The 15,325-nt window shown below is 46.4% G+C and overlaps 2 protein-coding genes across 6 annotated transcripts in view; one reads left to right on the top strand and one right to left on the bottom strand.

Moving 5' to 3' along the window:
• Window positions 1-17: 17 nt before the first annotated feature.
• On the bottom strand, window positions 18-6,948 carry NTMT1 (N-terminal Xaa-Pro-Lys N-methyltransferase 1). Of its 4 annotated transcripts, none has more exons than XM_072124421.1 (4): window positions 6,834-6,919; window positions 4,425-4,597; window positions 2,723-2,975; window positions 18-2,637 (listed from the first exon to the last, which is right to left on the bottom strand). In XM_072124421.1, exons 2-4 carry the CDS (start codon window positions 4,584-4,586, stop codon window positions 2,381-2,383), a joined length of 672 nt encoding a protein of 223 aa, XP_071980522.1. In that variant the 5' UTR covers window positions 4,587-4,597; window positions 6,834-6,919; the 3' UTR covers window positions 18-2,380. The 4 variants fall into 4 exon arrangements, with proteins under 4 accessions (XP_071980522.1, XP_071980523.1, XP_071980520.1 ...); XM_072124422.1 differs by lacking the exon at window positions 6,834-6,919 and adding an exon at window positions 4,980-5,149; XM_072124419.1 differs by having other exon boundaries at window positions 19-2,637; window positions 6,818-6,948.
• A 91-nt stretch (window positions 6,949-7,039) lies between these two features.
• Window positions 7,040-15,325, top strand: part of LOC140077342 (uncharacterized) — a 38,997-nt gene continuing 30,711 nt past the window's right edge. The window contains exons 1-6 of one of the 2 annotated variants that reach the window (XM_072124415.1): window positions 7,040-7,290; window positions 9,269-10,632; window positions 10,805-10,865; window positions 13,680-13,802; window positions 13,932-14,545; window positions 15,079-15,207. In XM_072124415.1, the coding sequence (XP_071980516.1) occupies window positions 9,330-10,632; window positions 10,805-10,865; window positions 13,680-13,802; window positions 13,932-14,545; window positions 15,079-15,207 (2,230 nt within the window). In that variant the 5' untranslated portion in view covers window positions 7,040-7,290; window positions 9,269-9,329. Of the gene's footprint in view, window positions 8,383-9,268; window positions 10,633-10,804; window positions 10,866-13,679; window positions 13,803-13,931; window positions 14,546-15,078; window positions 15,208-15,325 lie in introns of both variants that reach the window. The other variant, XM_072124414.1, reaches the window with a different exon arrangement.

The raw sequence follows: 15,325 nt of genomic DNA, 5'->3' as shown, positions 1-15,325 counted from the left end.
TACAGTCTTTCATCCTGGTGGTAGATGCTCTTTACACTGTTCCACAGCCCCACCCCTTTGCTCTGAGTGACAACTGGTAACAGCTTTACAAGAGGTTGTGGAGCAGCTCAGTGAGGAGAGATAGGAGCATAGGAGTGTGAGAACTACAATGAGCTATTTCATAGTCCTGCAGCTACTTACAACATACACATCTTTCCAGGGAACATACCAACCACTGGCTGCAGAGAGCACAGCAGTGTGAGGATACACTCCAGTACTATCTTGAAATATAAATCTGTATTTCACAGTCCTGCTGCTACTTAGGTCTGCACCGTCACACTGTACAGTCGCTTTAAACCACAAATATTCCAGTTTAAGCTTCTGGAGCGCTGCTTTCCCTTGTGGAGGCTTTGAGGGAGTACTCTATAGTGTGTGGCTCTTGTGATACTACAACTCCCAGCATGTTCAGACATACTGCACTTAAAATCCACAGAAAGTCTGTACAATAGAAAACCATCATATAATTGTCACAACCAGACGTGTAATATCTCTTGTGGTTCACACGTTATCAGTACAGAGAGTTACCACAACGACCAGGAACAGTCCCTGTGATGCACAGCTATGTGCATGAACACCGAGCTGAAAGTTCCGGATCCAAAAAAATGATGAACCCGTATATAAGAATGGATGGAGAATCACAAGAAATATTACTGATCCGATTGAGACATTTCTGGTCTTTGATGCTACAAAACCTCATTCTTGACTTGGATCCAATATGGCGGCTTCCAAAACAGCCTAAAGGATAACCCCCCCCCCCCCTCACTCATTGCCTGATGGGGGATCACATGTATCATTTGCTTTTAGTTTCTAAAATAAATGGGGGTCCTGGGGCCTTGACTCCCCCCCTATAAAGCAGCCATATACTGTCTGCTTCTGTCCCCTAGTGGTGTACATATGGAACTGCACTCCTGCCCACTGATATAAGGGAATATGGGACTGTTATACGGGAATCCTTTGGTCCCAGTCTTCTTATTCCGGGCAGAGCTGCATGTGACGGGACAAGGAGCTATATTAAAAGGGGTTGTCTAGGCTATAGGACATTATAGAGCAGTGCTGATGAGAATAAAGCACTTGGGGTGAGATAGCAGCTTCTAGCTCCAGCTGCCACATCTCTCCTCTTGTCGACTTCTATATAATGTGAAAATTCTTTTACCAAAAAAATAATTTATTATGTTCAAAAATCTGTCTCACTCGTGTCACACCTTGTATCAGCTCAGTTTGTGAGGACATGCAACGTACAACGCGTCCCGCCACGACGAGCCTCCGATCTGCCCGGCCCCGCAGATTTATCAGGAACCAGTGCAGCCAAATGTGAACAGTCGCCTTATATTATCACCTCATATGTTAAAGGGGCGGTCAGGGAATATTATGGCGCCTCTGCTGGCTACAAACGCCCACGGAGAGGCGCTGCATGTAAGAGGAAGCCGCCATGGTTACTATGCTGTAGCAATCATGGAGATTTGTATACATTTATTTCCTACCTACTGAATGGCTGCGAGGAGGGGGCGGGATTTCTACATTTCTTAATCACACAAAAACACGTTTTTTTGATTTTTTTTGGCAAACACAAACATTTCACCCCAAACACTGTCTGTCTGCGGGTGCACACAGGACAGGCTCTGTAATAGTCTTCAGTTCTTGTGCTGCTAAGTGTGTTAAAGGGTACAGACCAGTGGTCACACAAGCCGACCCCCCTCCCCCCTATAGTCTAGAACAGCACTTCCATCAGAATGGAGACATGGACACTCCCTTTAAACTCGGCATTAAAGCCATGCTTGACCACCACTCCATTCTAAGCGAGGGTCCCAAGACTCCTATTCTCATGGTGGGCGGGGGTCCTAGTGACTGGGGCCATTCATGCAATTTATGACCAACCCCTTTAATTGTGCTATGGGACTGCCCGATGTACTGCGGGTGATGCTCTGTAACCACATCTCCCATAGGGGGGGGGGGGGGGTCATCTGCTTTCTGGGACCCCTGATTGGGCGGTCTGCATCATGACGCATCAGAGAAATACAGCGCTGTGTAACCAGGTCAGTCAGGAGTCTTGGAAAGCTGAGTGACAACTGGTGGGAGCTATAACGGCAGCCATATTGGTTGTCATCCAAGCCGTACATATCTTGGCCTGGTCCTTGCCCGTCTTGTCTGGGTATATAGGTTGGCATTACACGGGTGAGTCCTGGCACAGTCTCTGGATGCTGGCGGTGCCCACTGATTGGCTTCCCGGTTCTGGGTAGTCCCTGCGTCCTCATGTAGCAGCGTGCGTTCAATGTCTGACATTTTTTGGCAAAGCAGAACAGTGGAGAGGTCACGGAGAGGACGGCGCCCCCTTCAGCTGGAGCTATCTCATGGCGATGGAATAAACGTGGTAGATTTCTTCCGGAAAGTTCTCCTGCCTCTCCTGGGCCAGTACGGAGAGTCCGGCTTGTCTGATGAGGCGACGCACCAGGTCCAAGTCCCTGCAGAGGCTGCTGTCCACCTCGTCCATGATGACTCCTTCATGCGCCATGTTGTCCTTGATGACGATTAAGCCGTTGGGTCTCAGTCCGGTCTTACATCTCTTCAGGAAGTCCACCAGGTGACTGTCCGTGAGGTGTCCTGCCAGAGGAGAGAGCGACACATTCAAAGACTGAACCAAACCCCCCCCCCCCCCCCCCAGGAGCGAGCGGGTTATAGGCCTCACCGATCACCCACTGGATCCAGATGACGTCGTAGTGATTGGGCTCGGGGACAAAGTCCTGGAGGCCGCAGCAGTAGTACTGCCCGATCCTCTTCCCGTCCTCCCCCAGGTAACTCTTGGCTTTGCTCAGGAACTCGTCGGTGACGTCCACCATGTCCACCGTCTTGAAGAGCGGCAGCAGGAGACGCTTGGTGATCCGTCCGATACCGGCTCCGCAGTCTAAAGCGCAAGAGGTGCCCGTTTTGTGGGGGCCGTCCTGAGAAGAGACATCCAGAGATTAGGGTGGGGGGGAGAAGGACTGTCTGATAGTGTAGAATAGTGAGTAGTAGAAGGGGGATAAAATGTCTGATGAAGGACCTGATGTGAGTCCAGTGACACTAAGTGAGTCCAATGAGTCCCTGCACATTCAGTATTTGCTTACACTGCCTCCTTGTTCCTGAGGTGTCAATAGGACAGTCTGCTCTGTGCAACATTGAGTACTTCATGTCATGTGACCAGGGTGATGTCATCTAAGATCCTGCTACATTTGCAACATGTACCCCATGTATGTATCTGATCCCATGAAACCACAGCAGCCTCCATGGAGGATGGGGAGGATTAGAAGTTCAGGCGGTCCCCTACTTAAGAACACCCGACTTACATTCGACCCCTAGTTACAAACAGACCTCTGGTAATTGGTAATTTTCTGTACTTTAGCCCTAGACTACAATAAACAGCTATAACAGTTATCACAGGCGTCTGTAATGAAGCTTTATTATTAATCCTGGTTCTGATGACAATCCAACATTTTTAAAATCCAATTGTCACAGAGACCAAAAATATTTGTCTGGAGTTACAATGATAAAGTATACGGTTCCGACTTACATACAAATTTAACTTAAGAACAAACCTAGAGACTCTATCTTGTATGTAACCCGGGGACTGCCTGTACATGCCGGCTGCTGTGATTTCATGGGATCAGATACATACATGGGCTAGATGTTTCAAATGTAGGAGGGCACATGCTGGAAAGAGGCCCCCCCGCAGGAATAGATGAGAGGGGTCTACCAAGCAGGCCGCCCCCATCCCAATTCTAGGTAATATAAGGTTAAGCTGATTTATGTGGAGGCAAGGGAAAACATTTTTAGCTAAAAGAAGGCTGTCAGGTAGTTAAATGGGCTCTATAGGAACCGGTCACTATCTGTATTTGTGAAAATGTGCCGGCAGTTTTCCTTTAAGTGCAGCAGGGGTGGAGCCATACCTGCAGGAGCACCTGTTTTCTCACTGTTTTACAACACCCTGCACCACCCCATTACTCAATGATTCACTTTTGTATTAAAAAAAAACAAGTGCCCCAGCAGGAATGACTCCGCCTCGAATGCACCGAGAAGCTCATTTGCATAAAAATAAAATAGAGGGTAAGGGAATGTTGTATAATAAGATATACACGTTGAGGTTTTGTTGTGTGAATTGGGGGCTTGTAGACGTCCCCCCAGATATGGGCAGTTTGTCACGTACAGCGATACAGAATATGTCACCGCTATAAATAGCACTAATGTGTTACTATAATCCTCCTCACCTCCCACTCACATGAAACTGAAAAGCTGAGAAGCGAGTCCTCCCCCGCGCCCTGGCGTCACCCCTCTCCGCTCCGCTCAGCTCATCCGGATTCCCCAGCGCTAATTATAGCTCCGGGATGACAGGAGACGTCTCCAGGGACACTCACCCGCAGGAATTTCTGAAGGAACTTCTTGGAGCCATTGATATCGATACTAGAAATGTGACCGTATCCCCCCAGCATCCCGTCCACCGTGGGGGGCACGTTCTTCCAGTATTTCTTTGCTTTACAGTAAAATTGGGATTCGTCTTCTACCTGGTCGGACGCCATGATGGAAATTACTAGAGGGAAGAGGAAATCCCAGGAATTACTGATCATGTAACGTATCCAGAAAGATACTACATGTATAAACACCACGAGGATACAACATCACATGTACAATACAGACACACCCGAAATATACAGATTATCAAGAAATTATGAAAAGAAAAAAAAAAAAACACTAAAAGAATAATAAAATATATTTTAAAAAAAGTAAAAAATAATGAAAAAGCAAAAAATGTAAACAAATTAAAAGCAAAAAATATTAAAAAGAGAAAAATAATTACCAAAAAAAGCAAAAAACATGAATTGAATTAGCATAAAGAAGTAAATACAAAAAAAATAGAAAACTGGAAAAAATATGTATAATAAGTTATAATAGAAGGGACATAAATCTAATACATTATAGAGAGTCCTGGGCCCCGGATGTGGTTGGTTCTGTATGATTTGGGCTTCTCCTGGATAAGGGTGTATGGCACTGGCTCCTCTATTTTTAGGTTTTGTCAGTTTAACCCCTCGGTCGCTCCTCGGTCATATAGAAAGGCGTCACATGATCAGAGTGTGAATGAGACAAGACCTTATTGGGGGAGGGCGGCCCGGGGTCCCATCTGTTTCGACACCCGATGGTCTTGACAGTGAACTAAAAATAATGCTCCCCCCACACCCACACACAGCACCCATGTCACAGCGGCGCATGCCAGAGGACGCACCCAGGGAAGGGTCTCTGAGGCTGCAGGGGTAGTACCAAAGAAAGGAAGGACCATCCATACACTCCACTACCTCACAGAGTCCAAAATAACCTGCCCTATAACGACGACCCCTGCCAAAAAACAGTATAACCAGGGGTAGATGTGCCAGTCCTGGGGGTGGGTATAATCAGGGGGCAGGTGTGCCAGTCCTGGGGGTGGGTATAATCAGGGGCCAGGTGTGCCAGTCCTGGGGGTGGGTATAATCAGGGGGCAGGTGTGCCAGTCCTGGGGGTGGGTATAATCAGCGGGCAGGTGTGCCAGTCCTGGGGGTGGGTATAATCAGCGGGCAGGTGTGCCAGTCCTGGGGGTGGGTATAATCAGGGGCCAGGTGTGCCAGTCCTGGGGGTGGGTATAATCAGGGGCCAGGTGTGCCAGTCCTGGGGGTGGGTATAATCAGGGGCCAGGTGTGCCAGTCCTGGGGGTGGGTATAATCAGGGGCCAGGTGTGCCAGTCCTGGGGGTGGGTATAATCAGCGGGCAGGTGTGCCAGTCCTGGGGGTGGGTATAATCAGCGGGCAGGTGTGCCAGTCCTGGGGGTGGGTATAATCAGGGGGCAGGTGTGCCAGTCCTGGGGGTGGGTATAATCAGGGGGCAGGTGTGCCAGTCCTGGGGGTGGGTATAATCAGGGGGCAGGTGTGCCAGTCCTGGGGGTGGGTATAATCAGCGGGCAGGTGTGCCAGTCCTGGGGGTGGGTATAATCAGCGGGCAGATGTGCCAGTCCTGGGGGTGGGTATAATCAAGGGGCTGATGTCCTGGGGGTGGGTATAATCAGGGGGCAGATGTCCTGGGGGTGGGTATAATCAGGGGGCAGATGTCCTGGGGGTGGGTATAATCAGGGGGCAGATGTCCTGGGGGTGGGTATAATCAGGGGGCAGATGTCCTGGGGGTGGGTATAATCAGGGGGCAGATATCCTGGGGGTGGGTATAATCAGGGGGCAGATGTCCTGGGGGTGGGTATAATCAGGGGGCAGATGTCCTGGGGGTGGGTATAATCAGGGGGCAGATGTCCTGGGGGTGGGTATAATCAGGGGGCAGATGTCCTGGGGGTGGGTATAATCAGGGGGCAGATGTCCTGGGGGTGGGTATAATCAGGGGGCAGATGTCCTGGGGGTGGGTATAATCAGGGGGCAGATGTCCTGGGGGTGGGTATAATCAGGGGGCAGATGTCCTGGGGGTGGGTATAATCAGGGGGCAGATGTCCTGGGGGTGGGTATAATCAGGGGGCAGATGTCCTGGGGGTGGGTATAATCAGGGGGCAGATGTCCTGGGGGTGGGTATAATCAGGGGGCAGATGTCCTGGGGGTGGGTGTAACCCGGGGGGCAGATGTGCCAGTCCTGGGATGGGTATATTTAGGGGGATATCATCATGTTATGTGACTGCCTATGATGTGACGTTGTGCAGTGTGTACAGGGGCAGATGCGGCTTTTCTCTCCATCTACGTCCCTATTCACACTAAGAAGCACACACAGGGACACACACCCCGATACTCACGGACTCCTCTCCTCACCCGCCGCCGCTCTGCTTTACAGGGCGCATGTGGACGACAAGTCCAGCTCTTCCGGCCTGACAGCACGATAGCCAATCCATCTCCAGCAAAGTGGATGTAACCAATCAGCGCTAAGACTCTGACACTCTGACTAGCCAATCATATAAATCTTCCTACTGGAGTGACAGCTTCGCCATCCAATCATCTTACGGCCGGCAAGTACATGCCATATAAATCAGGTGTCACAGGGCGCAGGGGCACAGATCCGGGCGTGGAGCTCACCCGCTGCAGGGCGTGGCCATGGCATGCTAGTATGTCAGCAGCTGCTAAGGGGCATGTTACAGAGCCCCCAGACCTGACACCCTTCTTCTAATAAGTCAGACTCCTCCTACTACACCCAGACCTGAGGTGGCCATCTTGTGCCCCCCACCTGTAGTCCAGTAGGGGAAGGGAGTGAGGGGACTACATAAAATATAAGGTGGGCGATGCTGACAGCCGTTTTATAGCCATCATTTACAACGTCTGGAATTTGTCAGTAAAAATCCTACTTGTAAATGTCCAAAATCTGAATAATTATGAAGTACAAGGGAATATCTTATCATATGAGGCTTTCTGGAATGATCCTTGAAGCCGAAGCCTCAGTCCGCCGTGTGCGGGACAATCCCCACCAGTCTGGGACTGATGAGCTATCCTAGAATAGAATATTTCTAGAAAACCTCTTTAATTAAGGTGCGCAGCACATGGACAGCCGACCCCTCACCTCACCATAATTTTGGCTTCTGGTTGGAGTGTAATCTGTGTAGAATTTGTGCTATGGCTGGTGAAGAATACTCTCTGTGTGTACAGCCGCTTACTAAGAGGAATTCCAGGACTGTGTAACCTGAACCCAAAGTCAATAATCCTATGCTGAGAGGACCGGGACTTAACCTCTAAGATACCAGATTATTATTATAATCTTTGATTTATTGCTTTTTACACCTTTATACAACGTTCAGAAAGAACAGAAGTCACTCCAGATTTAGAGGGGCTGCATTGGTGGTGCGGCCATAGGTCATCCTCTAGGTGTCTGAAGACCCTTTTGCGGTAGAAGAAGACAACCATACATGTACATCGAGGCAGCCCCTGGTTGTTTCCAGGACATCACTCTACGACCGCTAAGGCCAGGGATTGGCTCAGCTGTCACATGCACAATATATATCACGTCAACACTTTAATTTTTGCAGTTTTTTTTAGAAAACCCCTTTAATTAACTTTTTTAACTAAGTGTAGATGCTCAGGATATGATTTATTACTAAGGACCTAGAGGCAGATATTTTGCTAATAGCAGAGTAAGTTCTGGGAGTCTCTACCCTACACCAGACCATTGTCTAAGAGCCGCAACCATGACAGCAGTGTACAACAATCACACCCCATAACTGACTGCAGCTCACCCGCAGGCAGAGAGTGCACCTGCCAAAAGTGAGGAGGGGAGAGGAGGACACGGACCCAATAACAGCCGCATACAGAAGATGCAGGTCCCCATGATAATCTATAGGCTGCTGCCTGCACTTACAGGGGAAACCTTATCCAGGTATGTATGCAGGCGGAAGCCTCCATTATACAGATATATTCATAGTCTGTAGCATCATCGGCAAAGCACAATCTGGAGGTTTAGGTTTGTAGTAGTTTTAATCTAGATATCCCGAGAATGAATTAACATAGAGTTGGGGCCTGTGAAGCATTGGACCCCTGTTACATCAAAGGTTATCCTCCGACGACCTTATCCTTGCATTGGCTTACCCCACCCATGTTGAAGAACATGCACAGATCCTCCAGCAAACCTGGGCTAGGATCCGCAGTCTAGGACCTGAACAGACATACGGATCTCCCCACCCATGGATCAGAGAAGTGGCAGCTATGAGAATACAAGAGCAACGTGTAAGGATTGCTGTTTTGTTGCGTCTTTGCTGGCAGCAGTGCTTATCATTATTGAGGTCTCCTTAGGACAGACAAACTTTACAGGGCATCTGTCAGAAGTTTTGACCATGTAGAAAGTGTATTCTCTTGGTGAGATGTATAATAATAGGTTTGTGTGTGTTGTTAGTAGCAGCAGGACTGTGATGTATAGATTTATATTTCAGGATTGTAACTTCTCCAAATGGATTGAGGATAAAATCCTCACACTGCTCCCTGAGTTGTGCACTGAGTTGATCCACAGTCTCTTCCCTCGGCTATGAGTGACTGCTGTAGTATTAAACCAGAAGCCTGCTACAGCTTCTGCTTAGAGCATAGGAGAGAGGATCTGGATCAGCTCAATCCAGAGAGCTAGGAGCACAGCAATTGTGTGGTCACAGCTCATTAGGAATGTGTCCTTCGACATGGAACAACATTCATAGTAAAAGCTACAGGAGCTGATGTCCTTGCTAAGTAGGAAGACAATATAATCATACAAATAATCCTTCTTCTGTCTTCTGAAGGTGAAGTGTTGTAGTACCATGGATCCAGTAAGTGAGCGAGGCTAGGAAGAGAAAGAAAGAGATGTTGATGGATGTTCCTACCAACAGCAATAAAACGTTAGATGGGTTTTACAATGAACTCCGGCGGAAATATCCAGATGCCTTTGCCCTTGCTACGGAGCTTGGAAGAAGGAACGGATCACTACAGAAATTACCACGTCTTGAGAGGCCACCACCCCCAGGCCTTGGAATCCCAACAACGACTCCAAATGTCGCCTCTCCTCAAAGATGGTCACCAGATAGTTTCCTTACTAAGGTGAAATACCAGAAAACACGGAATGAACAAAAGAAAGAAGTAGAAATACCTCAGCCAAGTGGAAATGCTGTCATCATCAATGATCAAGCCATACCTGTGCCAACCTGGACTCAGAAAGATTATCTAGAATCTCAAAATGGAGCTCTGTTTCATCTTCCAACTTTACGCACTCAGATTGAACAAAACAAACTGGAACTGAAAAACAGACTTAGTACACCCAAAAAGGAGACCAACCAAAGATCTCCTTTCCAGGCAAACGACAGCGTTCAAGCAAAGCCCTCCAGTGATAACACCACCACACAGACTACCAGAGATTATACCACCACCAGGACCTCCAGAGACAAGACAGAGACCACTCAAAGATCTCCTCTCAAGACCAGCAACAATGTTCAAGCAAAGACCTCCAGTGATTCCACCACCTCACAGACTACACAAGATTATACCACCACAAGGACCTCCAGAGATTATACCACTACACAGCCTACCAAGGATTATACCACCACAAAGACCCCTTCCAGCGACTACACCATCAAAAAGTCAACCAATGATTATACCACTATAAAGACCACCAAGGATTATGCTACCAACCCGACCATCAAAGATAACAACACCTCAAAGGCCACCAAGTATTACACCACCACACACACACAAACCACCAGAGGCTCCACAACAACAAAGATCATCAACGATTACGCTACGACAGAGTCCACCGATGATAACACTTCCGCTTCAAACTATACCGTAACAAGGACCTCTAATAATTACTCCACCATAAAGACCATTAGAGACTACACCACCAAAGAGATCTTCAATGATTACTCCACCACAAAACCCTCCAAAGATTACACAACTGCAGATGATGACCTCTTCACTAAGACAAGCAATGATTACACCAACACAAAATCTACCATGGGTTACCCCACCACGAGAGACCGTTCTCCATTACGGACTAATGTATCTGGAGTTAAATCGGATCCTTTAGGAACAATCATGAAAGAACTGTTGCCCAACAAGCCTAGTCAATTAATGAAGGACCTGCCTAAGACCACCAATAGGTTGCCCACTAATGGTAAAGGTTTCTATTATTTTATTAATGTGCTTTGATCTGGTAAGATTGGTCATGTGATGTCACTCTTGGCGTGGTGTCTCCATAAATACTTTACGAATTACGACTGCGGGGAATGATTTTGAAAAATGAACCTCATGAGTGTGATGGACCTTCTACTCTCTTCTTCTCCCAGGTGGCTTCATTTCAGACAGTGACTCTGGAGTCTCCGTGTGCACCCCCATGAAGATGTTCAGGTAAATTATAGTTATAGAAATTACAATATCTATGGATTCATTTATTTATGAAAAGTAACACCCACCACATAGTTGACGATCTCAGAAAATTGGGCTTAACTTAAGTGCATATACAAATCCCACCTGAAAGATGGTGTAACAGGACTGCCCCAATTTTCTGACCTGAAATGTTGCTGACTATACGTTCTGAATGTATAAGTGACTCTTAAAGGAAACCTATCACCAAGAATGACATTTTTAGCTGGTGACAGGTTCCAATAGCCTATGCTATGATGATAAGAAAAATGCCTTAGCATTCTGAATAATTTCAGTACTTTATATGAATTTTATTCATATTTCCTGGCTACCTTCTAAAAGCATGTCGTGAATCCTCATAGAGGTTGTATGTAAATTAAACTTATTTAAAGTACTGAAATGATTCAGAATGCTGACGAATTTTTAAAATCAGCATAGCACAGGCGAATGGAACCTCTCCTCATCTGGTGACAGGTTCTCTTTAATGTAGGTTAAGAGGACCTGTCACCCTGTACCCTGCCATACAAGAGTAATGGAATACATTGCAGAGCTCTGATTATCATTTGGAACATGCAAAATTCTTCTTTTCTACACTTAAAACATATACGTTTATTACTGCTGGCCCTTTAGTTAGAAATATTTCCAGCTCTGCCTCTTGTAGCACTCCAACTTTACACCTTGCATGTATAGCATCTGGCCCAACAGGCACAGTGACTCACACAACACCAAGGGATAAGGTGAGACAGAGGTAGGAACAGTCCGAGGTCAGGTCAAGCAGGGTCATACAAAATCAGAAAGCAGGCAAGGCAGGTAGCACGGGATCAGAGGTCATAAACAAGTCCTACAAAGAGGATCAGGATTGAAGCCAGAGAACAAGCCTATGGTCAACCAGGCCATAATGAAGGACTAGACAAGCTAGGAATGTTTGCTCTGTCACTAGGTAAGAGGGTATGCTGGATTATGTAGACCCTGATGGGTAGGGATAGGCTGGGGACACATTAGTTGGTGTGTGCTGGCCCTTCAGAAGCAGAATGAGACAACATTGTAATATGAGGACGCCAGGTAACCTAGTGGCAGGGGATCCAAGTAGAAGCTGAACCCAACACTAGTTATCTGTGTGCTAGAAGCCCATCTAGAGGTGAAGAGAATCCTAGCTTAATGCCATAGAAGGAGGACCATGAAGTGGTGATCAGGTCAGTTAGAAGGATATGGGCTTTGTTGGATCCATATGATCTGTGACACTCAGAGTATGAGGTTTGATCTTTCTAAGGACAGATCTAGCCTCTGGGCCACAATTATTTGTGTTCTCCTATGTAGAAGACTTTCCTTTGCTCCGAGCTTACACTCTACCAGACACATTGGTAAAATCCCTTCCAGATGGGTCATTGAGAGCCTCTATTGTTCTATAATATGTATCTCTCATTGTCCTCTCTCTGCTGTTTCCCCTGGGGGGGATATTTTCCACATATGGCGGCCATGCTTTCCTGTACAAACCTTCTGGAATGAAAATGGGACGTCGGAGTAATAATGTCAGTAAGTGCCACATGAAACGCCCGACTTCGTCCTTGATGCAATACTAATGAATGTTGATAGTATCCATGGCCAAAACCAATCATCCCTGGATAAACCCTCTGATCTCAAAAACATCCTTTTAGAACCATCTTCTACTGTTAATACTTTTACATGGACATCCCCATGGAAGCATTGGATCAGTGTTACGTATGAATGTACAATGGAGTCGTAGACTTCCGACCCTCTCATGATGCCTACAGGATAGAAACCCAGTCATGAAACAGAAGAATGTCCGACCCCTTGAGCTATAATGCGCTATCTGATCAATGTTGACAATTATTGGGCTGCTTGATGTCCAATGTTCTCGATATCTAGGTATTTTGGATAGGAGGCTTCATCCCCAAATGAAAGATGGCAGATAGTAGGGATGAAATGTATAGCTGAAAGATCACGTTGGTTTTTCCGATCTACACGTAAAGCCTCCTATGATCAACTGCGATCACCAAGGTGAATGGGGACCATTTATAAAATTAAAACTAGATCAGGATAAATTTGCTAAAGTTTCTATATTTTAGGTTCTTTATTTTGTGGAGTCTACATTTCCAGGGCATCTTCATAACCCTGCACAGAAGCAACACAAGACCAATGAGATGCAGTGAGATGAGGGCTCTGTGTAATGTATGGATGTAGCCAGGAAATGCTCAGTGTGCATTAAAAATGTGCTGACTGGCCAGATGTCCTCACTCTTCATAAATGACACCAAATGTCTCATTCTGCCCAATAATATTTGCATCATGTTAATAAAAAGATGTCATTTAGATGCGACCGATGCAATTACCTCATGATGTATGTATACGATGGAGCGGGAATTGTCAGAGCACGTTGCATATGTTAAAGTGGTCATTATTCATGGTCTTGAAATATGGAAAGAGGTGAAGATCGGGGCCTTCTCATCATTTAGAGCATCAGCTTGTAATATTATTATTTGTGTGAGTCATGTCCTCCTTGGACTAGACAGGTTTCTCTGGTGGACGCTGGTTCTGAACTACAGTAGGCCTCGGCCAGAACAGGTCCGACGTAGGATGACCAATCCCAACCTGTGGTAACATCATAAGCACAGTCTTCACCACCATCTTTCAATTCTTAGAAAAACTATCACATCTTCAGGTTCACTATCCTATCACTACAATTTGACATGATCAGAAATGATTGATCATACATAATAAGAGGACAGTCCTACGTTGGGGACATGATTAATGTTGTATTCTTTGTAATTTTTTTTGGAAGGCCAAAAATCAGGAGTCCACAAGCTCCTCCAGCTTCACGGGACATTAAAAAAAAATTCTCTGCCAAACCCAAAAGAACTTCGGAGCCACTGAAGGCCGACCACTCCTTGGTGCGGGAGAACATGTAAGTCTTTGTATGGGATGTCACCTATTTTATCGGATATTGTTCACATAAGAAGTGTTTCCATCACGTGACCAAGATGGACACCTCATGAAATCATGTTATTAATGTGCACTATGGCTTACTCTACAGAACATCAGTCGTCCAGGTAGAAGACAACCCTGTGACAAAGTATTCAAAGAGCTCTATCGTCTTCAATGAGAAGATACCACAAGGGCCACCAAAGGCTCGAGTGCATTTTGAGGATGAATCGGCAGAAGATGCAGAATTTCGATATCTAGAAAGACGTCTACTAGAGAGAACACAAACAACTAAAATAAGCCCAAAGATCTCACCAGCTTCACAGATAAAGTATATGGAAAGACATACTAAGTCTGAAATTCCTGAGAGATCTTCTTCACCATCGAGGGAAAGCCAAAAGCCAAAAGCAACCGATCAACAGACTATGTCCCTTCCACATAGACGTCAACCATTTCCACCAAATGTGGCAAAGAAAGTCTTAATTGATATCCCTAGAGGTGGTCTTCCCAGCAGGCGTATGCCACCGATATGGTTCTCCCCTGTCATGAGGGACATCACTAACAAACCGCTTTCCCCCAGAACTTCTCTTGATGGAATCACAATGAGCTTCACAAACGTCAGCCATGAAACTGTGGAGAAAAGTCAGAGTATCACAACCAAAGAGGATGAAAGAGGCCACCATAGTCTGTCATCGCTGGAGACAATAGAGAGTGGAACCACAGAAGGTAGGGCTGTGTGATGGCTTATGATGCTGGTCCTTCTAAATGCCCTTTATCATGATATCATTGCACCATCAGGACTAGTTCACATCTCAATCATTTCATCAGTTTTCGCACCAGTTATTGTGAGCCATTGCTGCATTCTCTGTGTGCATGTGTTTTGACCTTGGCTTGTCAGCTGACTCTGATCCTGTCTGCCTATCCTGACCTATGACACTCCACTCTACCTTCCTGTCCTCTTCTTGCACCCTGACCAGGTCTCTGCAGTTTGGTACAACGTATCGGCATCTCTTGATCCGCCTGGGTCTGCGATCAACAACATTTAGACTTCTCATAGAGGTAGCACCCCGGAGTTCTCCTGTAGTTAAGTCCAGATCCAAACATAACGGCTTAAAGGGTGAAAACAAGGGGACAACACCCTTAAGACTGACCCAATGTCAACCCAATGCCAGTGTGTCCCCTGATATTGAGACGCCATATTATAAGGAACTTATAAATCATACTCTGGTTATAAATAATTCCCACCTTCTGACTTGTAGTTTCTTCTGAAGCCATGATACAGAAGACCAAATGGGGAGAGTCCAATTCCTCCATCAGCAGTGGAAATCAGTCAAGGTCTTCATCTCAGAACCGGGATCTCAATCTGGAGCACACATCACAGAATAAAGGTCGGCAATCATTGGGTTTAGAACTACCGTACATACTCGAGTATAAGCCGACCCAAGTATAAGCCAAGACCCCTAATTTTGCCACAAAAACCTGAGAAAACCTATTGCCTGGAGTATA

Source organism: Engystomops pustulosus, chromosome 9 (assembly GCF_040894005.1).
Source record: "Engystomops pustulosus chromosome 9, aEngPut4.maternal, whole genome shotgun sequence".
NCBI classification, from domain to species: domain Eukaryota; kingdom Metazoa; phylum Chordata; class Amphibia; order Anura; family Leptodactylidae; genus Engystomops; species Engystomops pustulosus.
This window is presented reverse-complemented; position numbering and strand designations above follow the sequence as displayed.